The 27,480-nt window shown below is 37.3% G+C and overlaps 1 protein-coding gene across 8 annotated transcripts in view; it reads left to right on the top strand.

Moving 5' to 3' along the window:
- NIPBL (NIPBL cohesin loading factor) overlaps positions 1-27,480 on the top strand; it is a 161,781-nt gene that overhangs the window by 42,103 nt on the left and 92,198 nt on the right. For 7 of the 8 annotated variants that reach the window (XM_065860130.2, XM_071802483.1, XM_065860131.2 and 4 more), the window contains one exon: positions 27,045-27,188. In XM_065860130.2, the coding sequence (XP_065716202.1) occupies positions 27,125-27,188 (64 nt within the window). In that variant the 5' untranslated portion in view covers positions 27,045-27,124. Of the gene's footprint in view, positions 1-19,588; positions 19,707-27,044; positions 27,189-27,480 lie in introns of those variants that run through there. The other variant, XM_071802484.1, reaches the window with a different exon arrangement.

Below are 27,480 nucleotides of genomic sequence, written 5' to 3'. Positions count from 1 at the left end.
CAGTGTTTGTTTAGCTTTGAGGTAGAAATCCAACTGAAACCATCATGAAGTGTCACATAAGTGTCAGAGGATCATGCATGGTTTTAATCTTGACTACTCATTACATACAGACTTTTTTTAATGCTGTCATAAGTGGTTATCTGAATTTACCCATTTAAACTATATCTGATGGCTTTATGCATACCCAGAGAAGGAGCCAGTGCTATGATTGTTAGGATAGGCATTTATTAAAACAATATTCCTGGGGATTATCTCTTCAGAAGATGGAAAGTTTTAACATTTTGTTAATCCATAGATAATTGATACCTGAAAGATGTAGAATGATGCTTACTGTAAGTCCATCAGTGTCAGACTTGAAGAGACACTTAACTTCCCTCCTTTAATATATTCTTTATCAGGTGAGATATTGAATCAATTGTTGCGTTGGTGGGAAATTGAACTCAAGTAGATAATAAAAAAGTAAAGGATCTACCATCCATTTCATAGAGGTTTTCAAAGACAAGATTTTAGTTACACAGAAAAGCTGTGAGAGACCTTGGCTGTTCACAATCATTATTAATTCAGATTCAGTGTTCAGGATAGTAATATTTCCATGAAACTTTTAAACACCTTGTATATGCAACAAGTAGTGCTGGAGAAGTTAGACTTACCTGCAATTAGAGATTGTATATACATTACATAAGCATGACATGAAGCATGAGACAAAATAATAATTTCTATACTGTTGGTGATCAGTGTTTTCATTAAGTTACAGTTTATTGTGGGAAAATATTCTAGTGGATTTCTAAGTTGTTTTTTGTTTTGTTTTATTTTTTTTTTCACAAATGATATTTAAAACGTTGCTGTTACCTCTTTCCTTTCAAATTAGCCATTACATTTTGCTAAACAACGAAGGGTTGTTCACTAACTCTGTTTAAGCCAAAGCCCTTGTTTTAGGTGCAATAAGTAGGGACATTAAAATTGAAAATACTGGATTTGATTTCTTTTTGGTTTACACATTCCTCCCCCTCTCCTCTTTAGAGCAAGCCTTTTTAGAGAGTTTTTTCTGCTCACTGAATGTTCTTTTCATATCTGGCTTCCCTGTCTTGAAGAAGTTCGCATTGTTGCTTCCCTGTGTAGAGCAAAGAAAGCATACTGAACCTGGGTGCCTCTGCATTATGGCCAGTAATTGTGATGTTATTCTTTAACTAAATAGCAAATTGTGAGAACTTGCCATGTGCATTTGAAGACATGTTAAACTCTAAATAGAGAGCAATTTCTTTCCTGTATAATCCATATTGCAATTTTTTGGCTTGTCTCTTTAAATAAAGACTTTTAAAATAATTTGCAGTCAGCAAGCTTTCTGAATCAGCACTATGGAAGGTATATGCGAATATTTGCACTCAGTCTCATGCTGTTTTGAAGAGCTATGATGTGCAGGACGGGCACAAGTAAGGAAAGATAGCTGGATGGTTTTACACTGCGTGTTTAGAGATCTTTTTAATAGGATTACATGGACCTGTGCAAATGTGTTTGTGGTAACTTGGCACAGGCTTCTGGAAAGGAGCTCCTTGTTTTTCCACTGTATTTGTTGACCATAAACTTCAGTTGAATATAGTTTAGGTAACACGTGTTTTGTTGTGGCCTGTACTTAAAGTTTATTGTCATGCAGTTTTTTCTAAGGGAGGGTTTCAGTCCCTTTGAGAGAAGAACATTGTAATCATCCTACTTCCTTCCTATTAACTTCCAAAGCTAAATAAAAAATGATGAAAATTACTATGTGCGTACATAGTGGATGCACTTCTTCCATCACTGTCTCCTTACTTATACTCTTTTCTGTTTCTGAAAACCATGTTGGAAGCCCTCAAACCCACTTTCTTTGGCAGTGAAGGTGCGGCAATTTGAAGCTCTTCGTTAGAAGTAGTCTTAAAAGGCATAAGCTCACTTAGTAACAAGAGCTGGAACTGGTTTTTGAGCATTTCCTGAGAAGGAGTTATTTAGTTGTAGGAGAGGTTCTTTATTCCAGATACTGTGTGCACTCTTTTTCTGCTAGGAATTTGTTTTGACTTTAAAATATTGCCTATTCTGACAGTTTAGATTTTTAGTGGTTTTTAAATTTATTTATATTTTTGTTTGTTTATTTTCTTAAATCTACAGAAGAAACAAAGTTTCTATTGCAATTTAAATGAGATACCCAACCATTTGGTTGGAGGTTAGGCATGTAAAACTCTATTCAGGTGATACAGGGTGAATTCCTTAGTGAACTGAAAGTGCTATGACTCTTCACCCTAGGAAGGAACTGAGTCTTAATTTATCATCTTGCAAAGTTAAACCCTTTCAATTGTGGAAAATATGTGTAAATAAAACCTCAGGGTGGTGGTATAAGCTTGTGTTCTCTGGTAGTCAGTAACAGATAAAATGGGCCATACATTTCCATTTAAATGCTGCGCTGGAATGTTACTGTACAGGTAAAACCTTTCATCTCTCCAACAAAAGTGTGACCAGCAGGTCAAGGTAGGTGATCCTCCCCCTCTACTCTGCTCTGGTGAGGCTTCATCTGGAGTACTGCATTCAGTTCTGGGCTCCCCAGTTTGAGAAGGACAAGGAATTACTGGAGGGAGTCCACTGGAGAGCTGCAAAGATGATCAGGGGTCTGGAGCATCTTTTTTTATGAGGAAAAACTGAGAGAGCTGATTTTGTTCAACCTGGAGAAGAGAAGGCTGAGAGAGGATCTCATAATTGTTTGTAAATATCTCAAGGGTGGGTGTCAAGAGGATGGGACCAGACTCCTTCCGGTGGTGCCCAACAACAGGATGAGAGGCAACGGGCACAGACTGAAGCACAGGAGGTGCCGTCTGAATATGAGCAGAAACTTCTTTACTCTGAGGGGGCCAGAGCACTGGAACAGGCTGCCCAGAGAGGTTGTAGAGTCTCCTTCTCTGGAGACATTCAAAACTCACCTGGACACATTCCTGTGCGATCTGCTCTAGGTGTAGTTGCTTTAGCAGGTGGGTTGAACTAGATGATTTCCAAAGATCCCTTCCAACCCCAACCATTCTGTGATTCTGTGATGAAAAAGCCTTCTGTGCTGGAAGGAAAAGGAGGTCTAAAACTCTCAACATCTATATCTGCAAACACATGTTAGCGATTTAATTTACAGCTGTATTTGTTTAGTTTTGTAATTCAGTCCACTTAAATGCAAGGTTGAAAACCTGGTATTTTGAGGGGGGAGGCGTATGTGAATATGATTTTCATGTGTTTTAACATCAACACTCAACAGAGCCCCACATCATCCTGTGCTTTTCTGAATATACCCTAATCCCTGATACAGCAGTGTTCCCCATAACCTTTTGCATGACACAGTCCTGCCAGGCTGCTGTCATAATTTATGGTCTGTTCCTTGTCCATCATGGACGTTTGGAAAATCCTTATTATACAGTACACAAATTAATTTAGTACTTGAAGTTCATGGTGCCTCAGCAGAGGTGGAAGTCAGAGACATTTTTAAAAGTTACTTTCAAAAAGTTCAGTTGTATAGAGACAGTGTATTTTGGTTTGATACTCAAGGAAAAGTATCTTTCACTCCCTGTTATTTGTCCAAGAAATTAGAGTGACATGGGACTGATGAGGGCCACCCAGGTCAGAAAATTTAGCTCCTGGTGTCTACCTCAGAAGAAGCCATGTAAAACTCACTCCATGTACCATTTCAATTGGTCTCATAATTTCATTCTGACAGCGTTACCATACAGACATTATCTTCCCTGCCCCCCTTCCTTGTTTTTTTCCCTTCTCTCCAGGTTTGAGGAACTATCAGTGGCAGGAATCCATCAGGAAGAAGTCTGACACTTGTAAGAGTGGAGTAGGTGGGAGAAAAGAGAGTAGTAGTTTCTGTTACTGATGGAAACTGAGGATTGGATGCCTCTTTACCCTCTTCTTGATTAGAAGATTATCTGTTCTTCCTGTCCTTTTCTTCCTTCTTGCTTTCCTGTGTGAGATAACATCTTGTGCAATACATACATGATAATTTCAGTGGGACTGGGAACACAGAACTTCTGCTTGCAGGAACTGCTGATGGCGTTTTTCTTGCAAAGGGAGTAGCAAATTTCTCAAACAAGTGATACTTAAGTGTGATGTTAAATGAAAAAAGTCTTAGCACAGCACATGATTTACTGTCTTGGGAGAAAGACACCAGAGAGAGTTTATTTAAAAACAAACAAGCAACAACAAAAACACCCCAAACAAACAAACAACTGCAAGCCAACAACAAAAACCAACCAACAGAAAAACAAAAACTCTCCTCACAAACAAACATCAGAATAAAACAAACAACAAAGCACCAAACCACACCTCCAAACTCCAACAAAAACCCTACTTAATTCTGGTGGGGAGAAGGGAAGGGTTTTATTAATTAATGATTTTAAAGCAAGGTACTTTGTTTGAAAGATAAAGAAATTGTTTTAATTGGTTGGAGGTATGCAATGTATGTTCATGCTTTTATGCCTCCTGGGGACAACTTGTAAAATATGGATGATGAAGTAGCAAGAACTGCTACGTTTAAAACAAAATATAGATTGATGCTTTCTAGAAAGCACAGTCATACGAAGTTTGCATTTTAAAAATATTATGTGCTTTAAATAACTGTACTGATGCAGATAGGATTGTTTGTATGTTGTGTTCTTTGGCATCATAATGCCTCTCTGTCATTTTAAGCAAAACTTAAGAGGAAACAAGTTGACCTCTTTGTGTTCTTGCTAAACTCTTGACTGTAAGTTTAGTAATATGTGTTATTAATGGAGCTAAGGACTTTTTTTTATGTGGTAGCTATGCTGTATTTTTTTCCACTGTGGACATATCCTGCTATCTCTTGACAATATTGTGGAAAAGTGGAGAAATTAGTCATATAGAAGAGTGTGAAATATTTTTTTTCAGCAAGAATTAGTGTCAGAGAGAAGATACATGTAGACCTGTGAATTACAGAATGTCTGACCGTTACCCATTTTTTTCATCTTCACCTCTTTCTGATGCAATTTATCTTATTTATCTATCTATCAGACCATGTCATGTATAATATAGATCATGCCATTGATTGCAATGTTAACATACCTGTTCAGAAAGAGACAACAAAAATGTTAAGGGTAAATATATACCACATGTTCCTATTCAAATATGAAGCAGCTGAGACCTACTGCAAGAATAGTACATTCTCAAAAACAAACATCTCTGAGAAATCTAATGGTCCTGCTGATCCTGCTCCTGCATTTCCATGTCAAACATATCTCCCACTCTGTTTAAACTGTGTGTGTTTCTGAAGTTCCAGCACATTTCTCCCTACCACTTTCTCCTCCTGTTATATGAACTTTTACAGAAAAAAATACTTCACTCTCTGTCAAACCTAGCCATTTCAGCTGCAAAACAGAGAATGGGTAGAGCAAGATGTTAAACAATCAGCAATGCAAGTTTAAAACAGTGGATAGAGAGGTGATGGGTGACAGGGTATTTGGTGGGGGTGGGTGGGTTGCAGTCTTTAAACTTACTTTCCAGCTCTCTGTAAAAGCACAGCCCTTGCTACTTCCTTGCTGCTGTATTGTGTTAGACAGCTATGAAAGATGTGTGTTTGTTGCTTACTAGTTTTACCAAAACTGTTCTGTGGACTGGTAAGTGGGACTTTGTAATTCACATATGTGACATTGGTAGGCTGAGAGAGAAAACTGTTCCTACTGCAGCCGGTTGTTCAAGAGAGACTTCCATTACTGATTGTCAGGGTGTGTGTGTAAGTTTCTGTTCTGAGGGCAGAAAGTTTCAGTATGTATTTATCCTTCAAGTGTTAAAAATCATTTGTAGTACGTTGCTGTGCCCTTAGAGTCATTTAATCATGAATTTATGATCTGATAATTCTTATAACTAAAATATGTGAAAGAACACTGAAATTGCAGGTTTAAGTCTACTGTACGAACTTTTAATTTCGAGCTCCTTTACTTCAGTAATGTGTAACATTGCTTTTCTAGCTTAAAAATGAATTAAAGCAGCACTGTTGTCTTTAAACACTTTAGGTGATCATCTTTCTTGTGATGGAATAAGAACATAGAGGTTCCCAGCTGCTTTTCACTTTTTACCTGAGTGATTATATCTGCAAGGGTTTATCTACAGACACCCACTCTATATGTTAAATTTCTCATCGTGGTTATAGCTTTGATTAATTTGGCCTTTTTCTTTCTTTGCTTTCTAGAATTAGGTTTCCTAATGGAAAGCAGTATTTCAGATAAGGAGACAATATTAATGTGCCATGTAATTTACTAGGGTGTACTATGCACTAGAAACTTTTGCAGACACGTTTGTTAGGAATTTAAGTGTGATGTTTCCTTGGTGGTCCTAGTAGAGTACCTAGTAAAATTGCAGTTTTGCTGATGGGTAATTTTTGTTAGTGAATTGTTACAGAATACAGAAAAAATGAGTTCCTAACACAAGACATTGAACTAGGGAATTGTGGGGTTATTTTAATATCTAAAAGCTTAAATGCAGACAGAAGCAGTAATCAGAGGGAAACTGCTTTCTGACTGCCTGATCTTTTTTCTTTCCCTGAACATTTTGTTATGAGGTATCACTGTTCCCTAGTTTGTACTTATTTGTACTAGTTAAAGAGAGTCTGGGAAGTTCTATGCTCATCTGCAGTGCACTGTGAAAGAGGTAAACGTCGTCATTTTTTTAGTTTCTCCCTCGTTTTACCCCACTAATCATTATTTTGTAGAAATAAAGTCTATAGGACTTGAAGTCCTTATGATTTTTATTATTATTTTGTATTGATCTCCAGCTCTCAGTCTGCTAGTTTTGGAAGGTATGTAATACTGAATGTGTGGTTAAAGCAAGATGAGGAAAAAACATGTGGCAGATTTTGATAACGCCTTTGGAAGTATTGCTGAGTTCCTGATAAGTGTCTATGCTAAGCTCTAACCATTTACTCCTTTTTTGGAGTGCATTAATCAGCTTTTAATTTATTTGCCTCCCTCTGCTTGGTCACCAGTTTCTCTTACAAAATTTCTCACAGGTTGTTCTAGAATCCATTTGAAATCAGTTGTATGTAATTTATAGATTCACAAACACCATCTGTAGTCATACTTCTCAAGCATCCATAATTCTTGCAGTTAAAATGCCATAATTTAAAATCTTCATGAGTTGTTGTGGAGTTTGGTTCCTGGCTATCAGAGTCACATGTTTCAGTTTTATCTTTTAATGGATATTTAAGCCACCTTTTCAGATACTGAAAGTAGAACTCAGTATAAAAATCACAGGGTCATTCAGTGCCTTTTGGAAGAGCTATGCAGTTTTGACCACTGTGCACCCCTGAAGGTGCTTGTTCGTGATACTTTGTTTTTTTCAGTTTGATGTTTGATCTTCAGTCCTTTCAGAACTGTTAGATGAAATGCCACCAAATGCTTGTCATTAGTCACACTATTCAAAGCACTCCTATATTTTGGATAGGCTCCTGTATTTGGCAATAAAATGTGCTAAGAAGTGGGAAACTGACTTACAGTGTGGTACAAAATTTAGTTAGTAATCTGTCATGTGATAGTCAGTTCTTCCATACCTGGAGATGTTTTAATTTCCTGATATTTCTGTATAGAACACTAAGGCTAAGTATATTTAGATATTTTATATTATTATGGAATTGAGGATTTAATTTCACTGCCTACCTCTCCATCACCATTTTCTATTATGAAGTCTCTTACAGGTCATTCTAGACACAATTTGAAATGTATTTTAAGTTATACACTCAAAAGCACGATCTGCAGTAGTACTTTTCGTATTTACATAGTTGCTGGATTTAAAAAGTCAGGAAAAAGTACCATCTGAAGCCTTGTTTAGACAACTGGATGAATCTTCCCATTTGCAGGCCCCGGTCTTCACAGAGAACTTTAACCACTATGGTATTTACTGGAGTGACACCACAGTAGGGTACAAGTAATTGAGGAGGTTTCTAAAGTTTATTGACAGCGACCTTCTGACACTGGTGACAGACTCCCTGGCAAGGGAGGCTGTGCTGGACCTCTTCCGTACAAACAAGAAAGAACTGGTTGGGGATACAGGCTAGGGCAGCCTTGGCTGCAGCAATATGAAGTGGTAGACTTCAGGATCCCAAGAGGAGGGGGCAAAGCAAATAGCAGGATCATAACTGTGGACTAAAGAAAAGCAGGCTTTGGCCTGTTCAGAGATTTGCTTAGAAGAATCTTTGGGAATACAGCCCTGGAGAGAAGAGGAATCCCAGAAAGCTGGTTGGTTTTTTTCAAGGATCACCTTCTCCCAGCTCAAAAATGGTCCATCCTAACGTGCAAGAAGTTAATCAAAGGTAGCAGGAGGTATGCATGGAGGACCAAGATGCTACTGACGCAACAAAAATGCAGAAGAAGCATAAGCAAGATCAGGTGACCCAGGAGCATGCAGGGCTGTCTAAGCATGCAGGGATAGGGTTCGAGAAGCCACACTCTTTCTGGAGGTCCATGCTGTGAAAATGTGGTGAGCAAAAAGGATTTCTACAGGTACACCAGCAGCAAAAGGAAGATAGTGGAAAATGATGACATAGTGCTGAATGGGGCTAGGGCCTTGATGTCAAAGAACATTAGAAAGGGTGAAGTTCTCATGGTTTTCTTTTGCTTTGATCTTAACTGGTAAGACTGGACTACAGGAATCCCAGGTACTGAGGCCAGTGGGAAAGTCCGAAGCAATGAAGACTTTACTGTGGTAGTGGAGGATCATGCTAGAGAACATTTAAACAAACTGAATATGCAGAAATCCATGGGACCTGTTGAGATGCATCCATGAGTGTTGAGGGAGCTGGCCAATGTCATTGTGAGACCGCTCTCAGTAATCTTTGAAAGGTCATTGCGACTGAGGGAAGCACCAGAGCACTTAACACAGGTGTCACCCATATCTTCAAGAAGGACAAGAGGAAGGAATCTGAAAAACTAGGGGCCAGTCAACTTCACTTCCATCCCTGAGAAGGTGATGCAGCAATTAATGCTGCAAACTACTTCCGAACACATGAAGGACGGGAAGGTGATTAGGAGAAGTTAGCATATGTTTATGGAGGGAAGGATCATGCTTAATAAGTCCTGTTACATACCTTCCGTGATTACATGGTTAGCAACGTGGATGAGGGTATGTTAATCTTTTACTTTAGTAAGGCTTTCAATGCTGTGTCGTATAGTGTCCTTGGTAGACAAATCAGTAAAGTATAGGCTAGATAAGCGAACTGTGAGGTGGATATAAAACTGTCTGAACTGCTGGGTTTGAAGCATTGTGAATAATGGCATAAAGTGCTACAAGAAGCCAGTTATCAGTGGTGTTCTCCAGGGGCTGATGCTGGGGTGTCATGGAGGCACCGTGAGGTTAGTTTAAAGGACAACAGGGTCCAAAACAACCTTTATTAAACCGCTGAGAAACAGGGCTTTAGTACTCCGAAAGTGACTTAAATACAGGTTTGGATATCAGTTGAGGAAAATTATAAAGGGGCAGCAACTAATACAACAGGCGGTCCAGCGAATGCATGCACATGGCTCCACCAAAACAATGCTGGAGCCATCTCTGAGTCTGGGAGGAGTACACACTTGCCTGCACATGGTGTGGGACTATTTTAAAGAGATATATGTACTCGTAGTGAGTACGGAAAGAGTACACTCGCGATTCTGCGAGGGTAAATTTATAATACACTCGCAATCCTGGGAGGGTTAATACACATGCAGTTGTGCACAGAATATTACACGTGCTTATGTGGAAGCACAGGAGGAAAATACACTCGCAATTGTGTGAGGAAATAATTTATACATGTGATTGTATTTAGCACGAAAAGTATGCTTGCAAATGTGCACGGAAAGTTACACATACTTATGTGGAAGCACGGGAGGAAAATACACCCGCAATTATGCGAGTATTAATTTTACATGTGCTCATATTGAGCACGGAAAGTTACACGTGCATATGTACATGCAAAGTATAAATACACTCGCAATCCTGCTTGGAGAAGATGGCAGGGCAAGTGGAGTCTCCATCCCGGGGAGGGGGGCTCTTGACGGCAGCATCTTGCTCGTGCTCTGAGAGACCCGCAACAGTGGGCAGAGTCTCGACGAGAGTCCCGTTTTTTATAGCCTGATCAGATCTGGCTGTGGGCATTCCAGAAGCTTCTCTGTACCCACACACTGGCTGTGGGGTGCCCCTGAAGCCTCCAAACATCCCCCACACTGGCCACAGGCGCCCAGCGGCTCCCTGGCGCCTCGGCAATCCCTTCTCCTAATGGCCCTGACCAGGGTGCTCTGGGGCCAAACAAAAGAAGCTGTCAGCCTCAAGTAGCAGAGAGAGAGGGAGATAGATGTGTCTACTCCTTCCATGATGAAGGAGGGTTGGTGAGAAAGGGGGGGGTTTGCATTCTGCCACATGAGGCTAGTGCTGTTTAGCATCCTCATATGATGGGACACAGTGCACTCTCAACTAGTTTGCAGACAAGATGACGAGGAGCAGTTGATACACCAAATCAGTGTGGTTCTATGCAGAGAGACCTCAACATGCTGGAGAACTGGGCAGACAGAAACATGAATCAGGTAAGCAAAGGGAGGTGTGGAGTTCTGCACCTGGGAGTGAATAGCCCCATACAACAGTACAGGCTGAGGACCAATCAGCTGAGAAGCAGGCTGGCAGAAAAGGGCCTGGAGGTCTTGATGGATAGGGTTGAACATAAGCCAGTGATATTGCCTGCAGCAAATAAGGGCAAACAGCATCCTGTGCTTCATTAAGAAGAGCATTGTAAGAAGGTCACAGGAGCTGTTTCTTTTGCTTTTCAGTGGTGATACCCATTTGGAGTGCTGTGTTCAGTTCTGGGCTCCCCAGCATGAGAAAGACAGGGTCATACTGAAATGAGTCTAGTGAAGGGCCATGAAGATAGTTAAGGGATTGAAGCATCTGGTGTTTGAGGAGAGGCTGTGAGAGGTGTGACTGCTCAGCCTCAGGCAAAGAAGGTTCAGGGCAATGTTATCAATATGTTGCTAAGAGACATGATGGAGCCAGACTCTTCTTAGTGGTGTCCAGTGGCAGGACAAGAGACCATGCGCAGACACAAACTGAAATACAAGAAAAATCTATTTAGAGGAAAACTTGTTTGGCTTAAAGGTGGACAGACATTGGAATATAGGAGGTTGTGGAGTCTCTATCCCTTGATTTACTCAAAACCTGACAGGACACAGCCCTGAGCAACCTGCTGTAGCTGACCCTGCTCTGAACAGGAACGTTAGACTAGATGGCCTCAAGGGGTCCTTTCCAACCTTAAACATTATAGGATTCTTTTTTTTTTCCATACATAATTCTCTTAAGACAGAAAAAAGTACTCACGTTGTGCAAATCACCACAGCTGGTAAATGCCAGCTATCTATTGCAAAATTTGTTTATAGCATTACTTCCTGACTTAAGTAACTTATCTTTCACTTATATTTTACTGCCAGGAAATGTGAAATCTGCTTCTTGTCCCACTTATATTTCAGAAGTGGCAATTTATTGCCTAGGTACTTTATTGTAATTTTAAGGCTTTTGCATTAGTGTATATAGGAAGCTTTATGTAATGTCTTGATTTGTTTAAAATATATCCCTTCATGTGTTTTACTAAAAAGTATCTTATTCACTCCTCTGATTTTTCCTTGGGAAGGAAAAGTAAGTTACTAGGGGCAGTTTAAAGTTCTTAGGTGTACTAGTGGGAATTGTGATGACAGCTTTCTGCCACAGAGCAAAAAGAAAGAGCGCTTTGAGCTTAAAGGCCATGTCCTACCTTTCTTATGTATGCAGTCTACATTGATACTTCATTCTAAAGAGTAAATATGATAAGAAACTGGGTTTAGATTTATGCCCAATTTCATCGTTGAGGTATTTATTCTAGAAGGAAAACACATAGTTGTAAAAGGTGGTACTGATAACTCATGAAAACCAAGAAAAGTTGCTGAGTGTTTTTCATTAACAATGTTGAAAAAACATGGCTGTTGAGCTGTTGAAATGTATCTTGAGTTTCATTATATTTAATTGGAGCTTAACATTTGATAAAAATTCTGCTTTCTAAGTGACTCTACTCTCTAATTTTTGTGCTTGCTGATATAGTAAGTATAGTCATTCTTAATTTGGGAAAAAAAGAAAAGCAAGGTCTCCTACATGCTTTTCAAAGTAAAGCTATTCCCTCAATTACTACAGAGGACATTGTCACTTTAGATACTGGCAGTGTGAACCTTTCCAGTTTCTTCAAGTTATTGTCTCAAATTGGTTTCCAGCTAGAATTTATTGTTGTATGATATGCAGTGGAATTCAGCTTTCCTTTGATATTAGAAAGCCTTTGTGTTCATTATGTATTAATAAACAGTAAGTTATTTCTTACTAAATTTTCTTCAAAAGAGGTAGACAAACATAATGGAAATCTTATTGGAGTGATTGCCTATGGCTTTCAAAAGATTACCTGTCCTGGACATCGAAATAGCACAATAGCACTTGTGTTAGACATTCTGGATGGTTTGTGGAGGCTGGATACCAGAGTTATCTGCTGAACTGAGACCTTGGAATCAACTCAAGAGCTAGGGCAATTCCAGTCCTTTTTCCATCTAGTTTTAAAATTTGTGGTGTGGAGTGATCCCAGAGGACTTTCTTCCAAAAGGAACTGAGGTCTAGTAAAGGCATTTCTAGGAATATCTTAAGATGTTGTTTTTGTGGTGGTGTTGTGTTTTGGTTTTTGTTTTGTTTTGTTGGTTGGGTTTTTTTTGTGTGTTTGTGTGTTGGTTTGTGTTGCTTTTGTTTTGTTTGGGGGGGGGGGAGGGTGGTGTTGGGGTTTTTTGAGGGGGGAGGGTTGCTGTGTGTTGGGGTTTTTCGTGGTTGGTTTGTTTTTTGAACTAGGGTGTATTTTTCAGCGTCATTCAAGCTTTGGATGATGTACTGTCAAGTTCTGTGTGACAGATAACAATTATTTCCCTTGGGTCAAGGTACAGAGTTGCAAAGTCCTGCTGGATGACTGAATTGAATTGAAATGAAGGAAGTCAGTAAAGAGCAGTCAGATAGTCATTACAAGCAGCTATATATGTTTCTAAAACAGTTGCAATAGTTGCGATCATTGCTTTGAAACCAGCAAAACAAAATTCAGGCCCATCAGATGCAGTAAAAGTTACTTTGGAAGAATTGAGCAATTGGCCAAAATGTTCTGTTCCTTCAAGGCTTGTGAATCAAACCTTTTGCTTTGGGAGTCTGTATGCTCAGTGTTAATAATGGTTACTTCAGCAAATCAAAGACATTGTATTTAGTGATCTGAGAGAAGGATTTGGTAAAGGAGAAATCTTAGGGACAGGTAGATTTTCATCTTTCTCTGAAAGTGCACCTTATTGGAAATCGTTCAATCTTATTGGAGCTCTTAGTTTCTCTTACCAATCATAGCAAAGTTGTGGGCATTGTAGTTAAGCTTTTACCCTTTTTATTATAATTGCATGTTTGCAAACTATATTGCATGTTCCCCAAAAGAAAATAAATGGGAGGCAAGTACAATGGAAATAGCAGATGAAGCAGTTAGCTTTGATTAGATAGTGATTGATAACATCTTGTAATGGTACTGTTATGTTTAAGGCTCAGCTTTGTAGTGCATTATATACTGTTCAGGGTAGTTTATTATTAATAAAACTCTGCAGATGTAATAAAGTTCAACAAAACAGAATTGAAGGTTTATGTCCAAACTATAGTAATGCAGACTGGAAATTTAGGATCGTACACAACTATTTTAATACTTTTTTTCCTGCAATTACAAAGGGCCTGGCTTTGCTGGCTGGAGATCTTTTCTTAAGGAATGAACATACCTGCTTTTCATCCTGAATAACTGTGGTGGTTGTACTAAACTATAGCTACAGTCTAATTGGGGTAGTGTTAGGTCTTTGGATCCAGTGCTTCAAGTTCATCCACTTCATGTGGTTGCAGAGACATTATTTGACTGAAGGTTCTCGTATTTTTGAAAGCGAGAATAGGAAGCCTTTGGCTCCGATCAAGTACTGGAACTGGAAGCTGAATCTCTTCCAGTTTCATGAATCTGTGAATAGAATAGTGAAGACTTTGTTGCATCCATTAACCACATAGGGGGAAAAAAAATGCCTTCATCATTGTGGATATTTCTAATTTTGTTTAAAAATGCTTTTCCAGTTAGAGATGTTGAGTTACCCATTTCTTTTTGCAAGATGCATTTAAAAAGCCGCTGGTGGTTTGTATTTGGTTTGGTTTTTTGTTCGTTGTTCCTCTCACTTGCAGTAAAAGGGATTTTTTTGTTTGTTTGTTTTTTCAGTACAACTATTCAGTCTACATGTCAACTCTATTCAAGGAATAACTTAGTTTCTGCCTTCCATCAACATAACACAGAACTAGGATTACAAGCCAAAAGTAAAGTCTACAAAATGGAATAGCTTTGGGAAACAAGTAAACTTAATTGTAGACTTAACTCTTTGCAGAATTAAGTGCAATTTCTGGATTACAGGTGCTCTTTTACCTTGTGATGACTTTTTAAAGTGTATGTACTCTTGATTGGTGGTTATGTATTAATTGTAGCTTGGTCTAAATAGGTTTATGTGGTGAACTTCAGGGAAAGTTTTTGCTTTGTTGCTGTCAATGTCAAGATTATAAATGTTAGATGCAACTTTCCTTGGGGTCTTCGTACTCTGAGTCTCGCTACTTTGCTTTAAAATGAAAATGGAGAAAATGCTTGCTTTTAGAGGAGTTGAAAAAAAGTTAGTGTTCTGCCATTGTTGAAAATATTAATTTTGTTAATGTGATTAACAAATGTTGCTCAATGGATTGTTTACACTTTTATATTTGGAATAGGGAGCCTCAGATTTTGGGAAATACTTTTCTTAGTTTAATAAAATATGTTGTCTGAATGGTTGAATTGTGTTTGGATTTATTTTGTTGAAGAGCAAGTCAGGTAGTTATATGCCAGGTATAATAAAGATTACTGCTAAAGAAAAAAAACATTTGTAGTCAGTTGGAGAACATTGTTGGGATATTTTTGTGGTTTGGGTTTTTTTCTGTTATCTCCTCCTCTTTTTGCACCCTTCCCCCCCTACTTTCTGAGCAACCTGATCTTGGTGTCCCTGCTTGAGCAGGGGATTGGACAAGATAATCTCCAGAGCTCACGTTCTACCTCAACCATCAGTGATTTTTGGGAGAAAAATATTGAGATATGCATGAGCACAGAAGTAGTCCTCTGTTCCTTCCTTTTCCCTCAAAGGGCGGGGGAGAAGAGAGAAAATGAGTATATGCAGTGTCTTTGGTAACTTGTTATGGACTATCTACCTCATTGGTACTGAAAGGCATTTTTCAGTGCAGTGTAGGGTACTTCCAGTGTTATCTTGCTGGTAATCTTTCGTCATGTCAAATTTAAAGTGACTTGTTTTCTGCTGTTCTTTGTGTTGCATACTGAAAAGAAGAGCTCTATAAAAATATCTTCATGGGCATTACATGTTTTGTGGAAGAATGGGATTAATACATAAATCATGGACACAAAGAAAATTATAAGTTGTCGAGGCAGAAGAAAGGCACATCAGGAAGTTCATGTGTTTTGCCTTCAGTCAGGTAGAAGCTGTGTTCGTAGAAGTGTGACTGTCTGCTTTGTTATTCGTTTTGTCTTTGTGCTGTCCTCTGAGTCAGCAGAAGGCCTATTCCATAAGAGGGTGGAATCCCAGGTGTAGTTACTGATTGCATGTATCTAAACTCATTCTCCAGCTTCTTCCCCAGACTCTATACGTGTGCATGCATGTATGCATGCCCATCTGTCTGAGGAACTGAGCTGCAGCTTTCTAACTCTGTCACCCAGCCTCATTCTTGGGAATTGGGAAAGGCAGCTGGCAAAACATAGACATGAAGAAGCAGAACAAACCCAGACGAGAATACAAAGACATGATATTTTAAAAAAATATTATGTTGGAGAAAGGGTAGTGAAGAATAAGTTGGTTGGTTGGTATTCACATTAGTTTCATAGACTGTTCTGTAAGATGGTTGGACTAGATGATACTGAGGGTCTCTTCCAATTGAAATGATTCTATGATATTTGGCCTGCTATGGCTCCTTCAACCTTATGCCTTCTGGAATTGCTGCGCGAGGAGAATGTAGCCACCTCAGAACGGCCGTATTCTATGTTTTTCAAAATAGTCTGCGAATGAAGGGAAAATTTCTAGCATGGTTCCTCAGTGGGAAAGTTCCTTAGCTTTTTGTGTCGTGGACTATGATTCTGCTTAGCTCTTTGGAGTGAAAATAAAATCTGCTATTGATTGTGCACAGTCTGATCTCTTCATATGATCTGCAGTGTTTCTACTTGGTCTCTAGTGATATGCCTTGGTTTTGACATTGTTTTCCTCTAGACTGACAATGTTTCAATCTTGAGATGTCATAGTAAATATTTTCTTTTATTTGTTCTACCAATTTTTATTCTTATTGGTAAGTTTGTACCAGAAGTTGTAACAGACATTTACAATGTGTAACTTAAATGTGAAACTTTCCCTATTTATTAGAAAAAACAAAATTGAAGTTAGTTTGCAGACGTGTTGTTTGTGTTCAGCTAAACTATTTCAAGATGTGTGACTGACTGTCCAAATAATTAGAAATAAAGTGGTTACTCAGACCTTGTCTACCAAATCATACTTACAGCTTTTAATGTAAATTGACAGGAAGTATTTAAGTGGTTTAATTGAGCTACATTAAACATTTGAGTTTACATTATCTTTCAGAATTAGGAGTTTGAATTTAGTTGTTTTTATTTTACTGTAAGATTAAGTTACATTAAGTGAACTCCTTAAGTATGAAAAAAAAAAAAAAATCCAAACTGGTTTGAGGTAGTTAAGTCTCTTAAAGAAAACAAACAAACAAACAAAGAAAAAAAAAACCACAATTGCTTCAGTTCCTAGGTAGCTTTGGTTTAGATTTGCAACATCTGCAGCCTATCAAGGGTAACACATGGAATGTGATCAGTTAGGTGAAAGAGACACCTGTTTAGGTAAATGCATTCCTCCTTTAAGCATGGTTTGTGAGCTTAAGAAACTTCTGTTTGTGCTGCTGACATAGGAGAACTGGCAACAGCAGAAGTTCAGGATGACATAGGCGCTTTTCTAGGTAACTGTATGAATCCACCCCAGACCTATAAAGAACACACCTCAGTGTAGTAGTATCTTTCATAGCTATTGAGAGATACATCATTGTTACCATCTCAGCCCAGTTGTTCATGATGAGTTGGTCATCATTACATCTTAGCTGATTAACAGTAATTCCAACACGATACCTCTAGGCATTGTGTGCTGTATGCTTCAGAACCTATTAATAACTTTGAATATGTGATTTTTGCAGCTGTAATCCCGCGCTATGTCTTCAAGTTCATCATGCTGCAAAAGTTCAGCTGACTATAATGTTCGTATGAAGAAAAGCCTTTAGTGACCACACTGTGAGTTCAGTTGGGAAAAAAAGAATATCTTGCCTGACTAGTGCTATTGTTTCACATACTTACTGATAATTTTGTTTATCATGTTAATAGGAATGGTTAAATAGGATAAGAAGGTGATTTTTAAAAAATGCCTTGAAGGAAAGAGTCAGCGACTCCTGACACGAATCATACTTTTGTAGTCACAAAATCATGGAGTTCTACATTTAAAGGATTGCTAGGTTGGATGGTATATGCCAAAAAGTTTCTCTTATCCTCAATTTAGAATATAAACAATAAAAATCAATTATCAAGACATTAAAATTTTTGTGTATATGAAGTCTGTTATTTGTTAGACACTAACACTGCATTTATTTTACTTTTGCTCTCATGTTCAGTCTTCCCAAGCAATATGCTTTTCAAGGTGTTAGTAATCTTAATTAAACAGTTAAATTTTTTTTTTTTTAATGTTAGCATACTTTCCTTTAGAGATACTGTCTCTAAAGGAAAGTATCTTATCTGTGTGTCGCATGAGCAGTATAAACTACTTCTTGTAAGTAGTGAATGCTTCTTGGCTAGTGAATGCTATAAAATTACAATAATAATTGCATTACCAATAATTGCAAATGAACAGTACAACCAAAGCTCTTAATGTGTTTCTGCATGTAGTCGGAAAAAACACTGATTTATTTGATCATTATCTGCCTAATTGTTATGGCATTTGTTTATCTGTAAGTCCCTCAGTCTAATAATTTTGGAAAGAAGCACCTAATTCCAGTTATATTTTACAGGGGCTGGAAGTCTCTAGACAGTTCAGGTTGTGAAAATTGATTGCTGGGTAGAGGAGATACCATGTACCTGCTGAGGAAGAGGCTGCAGCGTGCGCTTTCTTCCATCTAGCAGCTGAGAGGTGTGAGAATGGACTTGATGTGAGTGGAGGAAACTGGGTGTGCTACAGGGGGCTGTCATGGAGCCTTCGGAGAGACGAATTGCATTGCTGTAGTGAGAGGATGAGGGGAAGTAATACAACAATCCACAGGGAAAGCATCTTAACCACGTGCAGTGCTATCCAGCATCTCTTTTATATGTGTGAGGAACTTAAGTTGAAAAACAGACAATAAGGTGAGTATTAGGACAAAGGGAGTAACATATCACAGGTCAATATTAATTCCAAAATGAAAAGGCAGTGACCTGCTTTTGAAATGCAACACGCAAAGTATGTTTATATAGAATTTTACTTTGGCATTCATTGTGGATCTCTGAAGAAATGTTTTTCCTGGGCATTTGTTTTTTTAGTGTGTATTTGAGAAGCCTAGAGGTATTGTAATTATCCTTCAAAGCCAAGAAGGAGGGAAATATCGTGTGACCAGAAGACTTGTGCAAAGTTGCTACTTTAGCAGGTTTATTTTTTCCCAGTTGTGTTTTATGAAGGCTGTAAATCACTTGAAAGAATTCAAGGACAGAAATGCAATGTTAAAAATTGGAGAAGACTCCTGAATTAGGTAGGTTTTGATTCAGTGTTTACTCACTAGGGTTTTAGCCTTGTTAATATCCAACCTAATTAAAGAACAAAAAGCCTTTAAAATATAAGTAAATGTCAGTACAAAACTGCTTTTAGAAAAGAACAGCACTACTACAAATGAACATAAATGAGACATGAAAGAAAAAAGTTGAAAAAAACCCGAAATACTACTTCCTGTGTCATACCTGTTACAACTGTTCTGTTAACAGAGATGTGTTTTGCAACCTAAAGCATCTTCATTTGACAGAGCTGATGTAACGAACCATTTTAATTGCTCCTGCTGTTCTGCACATCTCTTAGCTGTTTTCTTTCAACAAAATGAACTTTAATATCAGTTGTTTCATGTGTGCTTGAGTAAGCAAAAGGGCTGTGCCCACCAAAAGGAGCACAATTATAGTTGTACTTTGTTGGAAGTTGCATGTGGAATATGTAGTGCTGATAGGAAATAAAGGTATGAAATACTGAAGTACCTTGAAGTTTTCCATTTATGTTTGATGTTCCCAACTATGCTTAATGTCGTGACTACTGCCAGGCAAAGTCAGGTTTTTACAGTTTAATTCTGTGTTTGCTTCTGCAGGATGAAAAAAAAAAATCAGTAGCTCTCAATAGTGCAAGGATGAAAGGAGAACCACATAGAGAGAACAACTATTGCTTAAAAAGTTGGAAAAAGAACAGTAACAAACTCCCTGAATAATCGGATTCTCCCTGACAGAAGTTTTAGCTGCTTTATTTTGCAGAACCAGTGAACATAACTACCCTACTGAGGTATTTAATGTCTAATAGCAATCAGTGTAATTGTACTTGCAGAAATAATGTGTATTTCATACAGGTTAGCTTTTAAAAACATACAAGTTCTTTGGTTTACGTTTTGCAACCCGATCAGTAGGACTAAATCTCCTATCACTTTTCTAACGAGAAGGAACCAGTAGTATTTTATTTTGGAACCAGGTGCAAGACTTTTGTTCCATTCACTTAAAATTAATCCCCGTGTTTTAAGAAGACAACTGAGCTGCCTAACAGTAAGGCTCTTTAAATAGATTCTGTTTTCTGTTAGTTCTCCAATAAATTAGCAGGAAATACTTTCCTCTAGAACAGTATTCTTGGTTATTTACATAGCCCCATTGATGCATTGGGTGTTTCCCATGAAAATCAGTAATTCCGAGATATATATTTTTCTCTTTTGCTGAAATAAACTACACTTATTGATCACCACAACACTTTGTAAATAGAATTGAATTTTCTGCAATTTTTTGGGTGAGGTTATATGACCTGAAAGAATAGGCTTTTCTTGGTGGTTGAATGTCTTATTTATGTATGGAGGACTTGATATGGGGTAATTTTAAAGAGTTCCTTGTGTGAAAGTGTCCAAATTAAATATTTGAGATGTTATTTTAAAATTCAGAACACTGTTTATAAGTGCTTTTTAGTTTTTATGTGAAATAAAATTAATAAAAAGGAGAAATTCCTGGGCTTGGAAGAAGGAAATTACCTTAAGAGAAAAACGGTCCTAATGCTGCTGGGGACCAATTCCTTCTTTCTAGGAAACTTGTGTTCTAATGAGTTTTCAGCCTTCGTAATTGCAAGGGAGCAAGAAAGGCCAACATTTCCTGCTAGATGTTTATGTAGTGTAGATCAGTGAAGCTGTGTACTACCCATAGGTATCTGGTCTCTGCACATGGCCTAGTCTGCTTTCTTGACTTTTTTTTTTTTTTTTTTTTTTTTTTTTTTTTTTTGTGAATGTGTGGCCTGGTTGTGTCAATTCCCTTCTCTCCTGCCCCAGGAAGAGTTATTACAGGTGTGAAGCACAATTATGCTCTATGTTAGTTTACCCTGGCAGAAATGAGTGTGCTCCTGCATTAGGAGGCATCTTCCCTTGAATCCACAGGCCTCTTGGGCTGTGTGTGCTTCCACCATCTTCACTGGGCTTTCTCTTGCCATTTGCTGTGGTGTCACTGCCTCTACTTGCACGTAGGCAGCTGAGACATCCGTGTCAGTGTTACAAGGACTGAAGGGAGTGTTGCTGTAGCCAGAGGAAGAAGCTGGTTGCTCTAAAATTTTTTTCTGAAGGGTGCTTTATGTTGAGAAGCAACTTAAAGTTTTCCCAGTACAGTACTTTTCATTAAGGTTTCTTTTCTTACAGTGGTTGTAGTTTGTAGTGGAATAGTTTTGGAAGAACACAGTATGATAATATTGGCATAGAAATTGTGCTAGGTAATTTTCATCTAAAGCTCTGTAAGTTTTCACTTGCTTTATCAGCATCACCAATTCTGCTAACTGATCACTTTGTGAACCAAACATACATATTCCACTAGTGCACTGAATTTCATCTGGTATTGTGCTTCTGGGATTTCTGTATCTGTATTTTCAAACTTTTTTTTTTTTTCTGTAGCCAGTAGTGTAGAAAGTGAAACTGTTCTGTACATATTGTGAATTTCCTGGCTATATAAATGTTGATGTGTTTTCGTGGGCTTTTTTTTCTTTGTTATTAATAATGAGTGTTCTGGATTTCTGATAGCACCAGCACTGCCTCCTCCCCCTCTGCCCCTTCTCTTCACCCTCTCCCACATGCCACAACCACCATGCCACTTTGGTTATTAAACTCAGGTTCATACCAGGTGGTTTTGGCTTCTGTTTTAACCTTACATGGCTGCATCAGTGATAGTAACACTATAGTGTTAGTAACTGTAAGCTGGTCACTTCCAATACAGATTTTTTTTCTAGGATTGAATTACTGTTAAGATGCTTAATATTGTGAATGTGTGTGTGAAAATATATCTATATATATCTATATCTATCTATATATATATATATAGATATATATATATATATATATATTACCCCCCAAAGGTACTTAAGTGTTAGACTATGTTTCAGCAACCAGATCTCTTAGTATTTTTTGGAATATTTTTAGAAGCATTTACTTCTGTAAACTTGTAACAGAATTACTGTCACTGTATCAAACTGTAGTTCTGGTATGGAAACCAGAAATCTGCCCTCTTGTGGGTAAATCTGTGTGATGTACCTCATTCATGATATCTTACTTGAATGAGAACTACAGGATATTAATTCATTGTCTTTCTGCTTCTCTGCCTCGTTCTTGAAGAGATTTTTAAAATATTTTTTCTAGGGACAGTTTCTGGACCTGATAACTGGCAGAGATTCATGTAGTAACTAGTAAGAAAAGTATTTTATTGCAAAACGCGGAACTTTAAAACTGGCTATGAGGCAAGGCATCTTAAATTTCTTATAGCATAATTGCTGATTTAAAACAGAATTTCCCTGCTCACCTGAATTATAAAATAGCTGATATGAGAATTGTCGTGGTTTGAGTGTGCAGCTGCAGAAGTCAGCTTTGATTATTGTGCTGTGGTTACGTCAATATGATATTACTCAATATATAAGAAATGAAAACCACTTTTTAAAAGTATTTTTATTTTAAATAAATATTTCAGAATATAAACTAAATGAAACATAACTATATTTAAAGTATTCTATTGAATAGAATGCTTTAAAAAGAAAAAAGAAAAATATAGAGACCTGATACCATAGTCCTTCTCTAAAATTTAATTTTAATCCACTCAATTTCATCTTTAATCTTCTTCTTGGAGATATTAGTTCAATCATATATAGTTTATTTTTTACATACAAAGATCTAATACGTTAAAGAATATCCTGGAGTATGGGAAATCAAACATTTAAGTGTACATAGGAAATTTCTGAATCCTGGGTTTGGTTACTTATCTTTGCATTACTATTAAGTCTTTGTATTACTGCACATAAACAGATTTTTCCCTTTATTATGTTTTCCACCATTCTCATGTATGTACATAGCTGAGCTGTGGAAGAACGGGTGTATTTGTTTAGGAGACAAGAATGTTTTTCAGCCAAGAGGAAAACTTCATAAATGCAGAGCTTGAACCTTTGTATGGTAACTAGTGGTCAGAGTCCTCTCATCATTTCCTTGATCGCCAGATGCTACAATATCTGAAAAAAAAAGCAATTGCAGTTTGTTTCTCTTTTTTTTTTTTTTGGACCTTTTTTTTTTTTTTTTTTTTTTTTTTTTGTGTGGGGTATCTTTTGTTTGCTTGGATTGTGTGCTTTGTGTTTTGGTTGGTTGTGGTGGCTTTTTGTTTTGTTTGTTTGTTTTTCATTCCCTGGTTGTGGTGTCTCTTCACTGGCAATCACAGACTCTCTACCTAAATTGTTCACACTTTACTTTAATCTTCTCCTCCTCCCTTGATTTTTACCTGTGCTTGTCCATTCTCTCTAAAGAGATTTTTTTTTTTGTTCTTGTTAGTTGTCCACTCTGCCTTTAGCCAGTACTATGGTGAAGAAATGCAGAATATAGAGAGAGATGAATGGCAGAGAGAATGCACATGATGCAGCCCAAACTTTGTGCCGCTGTTCTACCAACCACATCTTTACTTTCCTCTTAAAAAAAAAAACAAACTCAAAACAAAACCAAAAATGCAAACAACACCCCCCCACCCCACCCCCCACCCCCCCAAACGTAACAACCCACAACACTTTAAATGTAACATTTTGATAAGAATTTTCTTTGAAATATTGATTTGCACTAAAGGAGAATATACATTACTGACCAAAAAAACCCGAAGAAGATAACATACAGAAACAGCACTTCAAATGTGTGGTTATTATCCTTAGCATGATTTTTTTTAAATATTACTTTCCTTGCTATCTTGGCTTAGCTTTACTTTATTATTCTGTATTATGAGTGACTTATTCTCAATATATGCTGCCATTTCACTATTTTCCTTTCACTGAGGGGTTCTTTGTATCACTGCCTTTGTGTACAGTAGTTTCTTCTTCCCTGAAATGTTTTTTATGATATTCATTGTTTCTTACAAAGAAGCAAAAGCCCAAATACATATATACTGAATATGTAAGACCTCATTTGCATGTGTGTAATTTGGATTTCTGCTTCTCTGTCTGAATTGCTATACCACACTGCATTGTTTACAAACTTACCGATGCAGCAGTTCTTTGATGTCCTTAATTCAGCTAAAATTAACTAACAGGTTTATTTTTTCAATCTAGAGGTAGAAATGCTGTACTACTGCTAATAGCTACTGTACAAAGATGATAATGTAAAATTATTTTAATACTGGGAAGTGTTGATTATTCTTGATTAATTGTGAGCTGCTACAATGTAGTGTTTGTTACAGCTGGAGAATGGAAAAAAAAAAAAACAAACACAACCAAACAAACAAAGCAACAAAACTTCTTTGACATGCAACAATTAATGACTTGGCTACTGTTTTGATGTTTTGTAAGAAATAATGTATCTCATTTTCAGCTGCCATATTTGAAATTCCTTATATGAGTGAGCTTATTAACGTTCTTAGAGACATCAAATTAGGGTTCTAGTTTAACTGGATCTGTGTCTCTGGTTCTGGAATTGAATCCCACCTTGTTTGCCGGTTGTATAAGAGACATCATTTGCTTTCAACACAACAGATTTGGACCCAGATATTCCTGTGTGGTTTCTTTGTATTGTTTCTTGTATAAATTAATCCTATCGCTTAGTCCCATCTCTCTCCCTTTGTCGTTTGTTTTACTCTCATCTGTTTACTCACATCATCATAGTTACAAAGACTTTGTTAGTGTAAGAGACTTCTTGAACCGTTGTGCCTTGTTCCCAGCTGGTGCAGGCAACCACATCCTCTGCCTTCTGTAATATCTGTGTGATCCATCTTTAAAGTAATGGTGTTGCTTATCTCTGCTGGTCTTAGTGGAAGACTGTTCCAGAAAGTGGCAGCAAAGATGGCAAGAAGTTCCATTCTGATTTTCTTCTTGTTTATTTTCATGCCTCCATTTATTGTTGTGTTAGCATTGCCCTGTATCATTCTTCCTCTGTAGGCTTCTTTGATTGCCTTAGAGAGAGCAACCACATCCCCTCTTGACCTTTGTTTTGTTAGCTAACCAAACCAACCTCTTCTACAGTCCTCTTACAAAGGAAGCTTACTCTTCCCCTGACCATCGTAGCTCACTGCACTTGCTCCACTCTCAAGTCTTGATCTTACCATTTTGGGTTTCTTATCATGTATCTGTGGAGAAGGTTTTTAACTTAAGCATGTGGTTTTGGAGGATTTTTTCCCGTTGAGTATCAGCATAATTAAATTATTGTGGCAGTAATCCCAGGAAAGAACTTGCATTAGTAGTGGCTGCTCCTGATGTTTACCACTTTCCCAGTGATCAGGAAGGAAAAATGAACAGGTTTATTTATTTATTTATTCATTCACTTATTTGTTCATCCATTTATTTATCTATTTATTTATTTATTTTTGATGTTGTTGTTTCTGGGTTACACACAAGATTTCCCATAATATTGACTACTGACATGGCCTTAGTCAGCTTTGATGCAGACATGACCTTTTTATTGTACATTTAATTTCTGTGTGGAAGCTGTTCTTTCATTTCTACAATTACTAACCTTTCAATGAAATCTTAAATGCTGCAAGTATTTGCTCCTGTGGGTTGTTCTTGCAGGCTTATAGTGGAAAACATTAGGTTATCTTTTCTTTTTTTCCCCCATACTCTCGCTTGCTCTTCCTTTCCTCATTTGTGAAACTAAGAAACCACTGTAGTACTGTGTATATTAGTATTCATTTGGGGTAAAGAACATCAAGTATTGAGTAGTATTTGAAACTTTTCTGGGTGTTTGAAGGACGTTTTCTCCTGGATTAAAAAAACCCAAACACAACAACCCACAAAGCATATCTATGTGTAGCAGTTTCCTTAACTAGGTTTCTGTACTCTATTTTTTAAAAACAAATGTAATTTAGTGGTGAGAATGAGACTGTGGCAGGTGCTGCAAAGGAAGTAAGCTCATTGTCAGTTCTCTCTAACCTCAGTGTTGGTATTTTTTTCAAATAATTCAGTTGTTTTTCTAGACAGGGAAACCTTGAAAAGTTTTCAGTGTTTTGTGACAACTTTGAGCAGGAAAAATACTTGAAACATTTGGTTGTGCTGGTTGGAATCTATATGTATTTATTAGTGGTGGTGTCCTATGTATTGTCATTGGTGGGACATAAGAAAGAATGAGATAAAAATTACTAAGGAAATTACAGTGATCCTTTTGTTTGTATGTGTTGTATATGTAATTCTCAAAAATGTTGGCTTGTGAAGTAATTGTCAGCAAATCGTGATTTCAACATCTTCAGTACATAACATAAATACTTACAGAAGAAGTCGTCTTACTGTTTTCCAAACTGTTAACACAGGTGCCTCTCTATAATAGCTAAACTCATTATATATAAAGTTCTTTTTTTAAATCTATTTTGTTTGTCTTCAGAATATATCATGTTCAGTTTTCCTCATTACATTGGTATAATAGCGGATTGTAATGTGTGATCTTTGTAAATTTTTGCTGTTTTGGAGCTACAGTGACGGGGTAAACAGTTTTTTTCAGTAGTTGAATGTAAACTGTTCTGTTTTACAGGAAATAAATGAGTTGGTTCAGTGGTGTCTAAACCTTTTTTTATTGTGGAGGAGGTGATACAGTTTCTGGTAGTTTAACCAGACAGTGTTTAATATTAAAGTGTTATTTTCAGATCAATTTGGAAATACCTACTACTTATTAAACATACTAAGATTTTATAATGGTCACTTCATTTACTCCTTGAATTTTACGTCTGTACGTTATTCCTTTTGTGTGTGTGTGTGTGTTTGTTTATAGCCTCGTCTTATATGAAAAATACTTCCTTCTGCAAAACTGGGAAGTGAATATAGCAGCTGATACTTAGGCTGATTATGGACTAAGAGCTATCCACTTCAGTATGAACTAACAGAAGCTTTGTTACCAATATTCAAATTGGTACTGTAAAACCTGAACAAATTTTCCTTTGATTGCCTTATGTTGCATGTTCTTTGATGAAGGGTTCTGCCTCTGAGACCTGAAGCTTGCCTTTTGATTCCTTAGTACCATTTGGTATACAAAATCTGCATTGTTCTACCCACTCTTGACAAAATTTACTTGGTATGCATCTGAGGTTATTATATGTGTTGCCTTTGTGTAACTGCATTTAAAATTCTAAAAAAGTAAACTGACAATTTTTTTTCTTTCTTTTTTTTTTTCCTTAGTGCTTGGGAGATGGGAAGTAATGATAGCTGGCACCTGAACTAAAATATCTGTGTAGGCACTACTATCCCAGAACTTCAGGATGAATGGGGATATGCCTCATGTTCCCATTACTACTCTTGCAGGGATTGCTAGTCTTACAGACCGTGAGTACTCTTCTTTTTCTTATATTTACTATGCTGTTTTCTACCTTTTTAGTAGATACCTACATTTTCAAAATACAAAAAATAGTCTTATTTTATAAGTTCTTATAGGTAAGTCTGTTCAAAATCAGATTTGGCATTGAAAATGTTAGTTTTGTCATTGCTTGGATTTTAGAAATATGTCCAAATCCCACCAATTTAAACATGAAGTGAAATGTAGGTTAAAAACAAACAAACAAACAACAAACCTTGAGAAAACCTGAAACAAAATATAGGAATTGCTTGTTGGAATATC

This window comes from Patagioenas fasciata, chromosome Z, assembly GCF_037038585.1.
Source record: "Patagioenas fasciata isolate bPatFas1 chromosome Z, bPatFas1.hap1, whole genome shotgun sequence".
Lineage (NCBI taxonomy): Eukaryota > Metazoa > Chordata > Aves > Columbiformes > Columbidae > Patagioenas > Patagioenas fasciata.
This window is presented reverse-complemented; position numbering and strand designations above follow the sequence as displayed.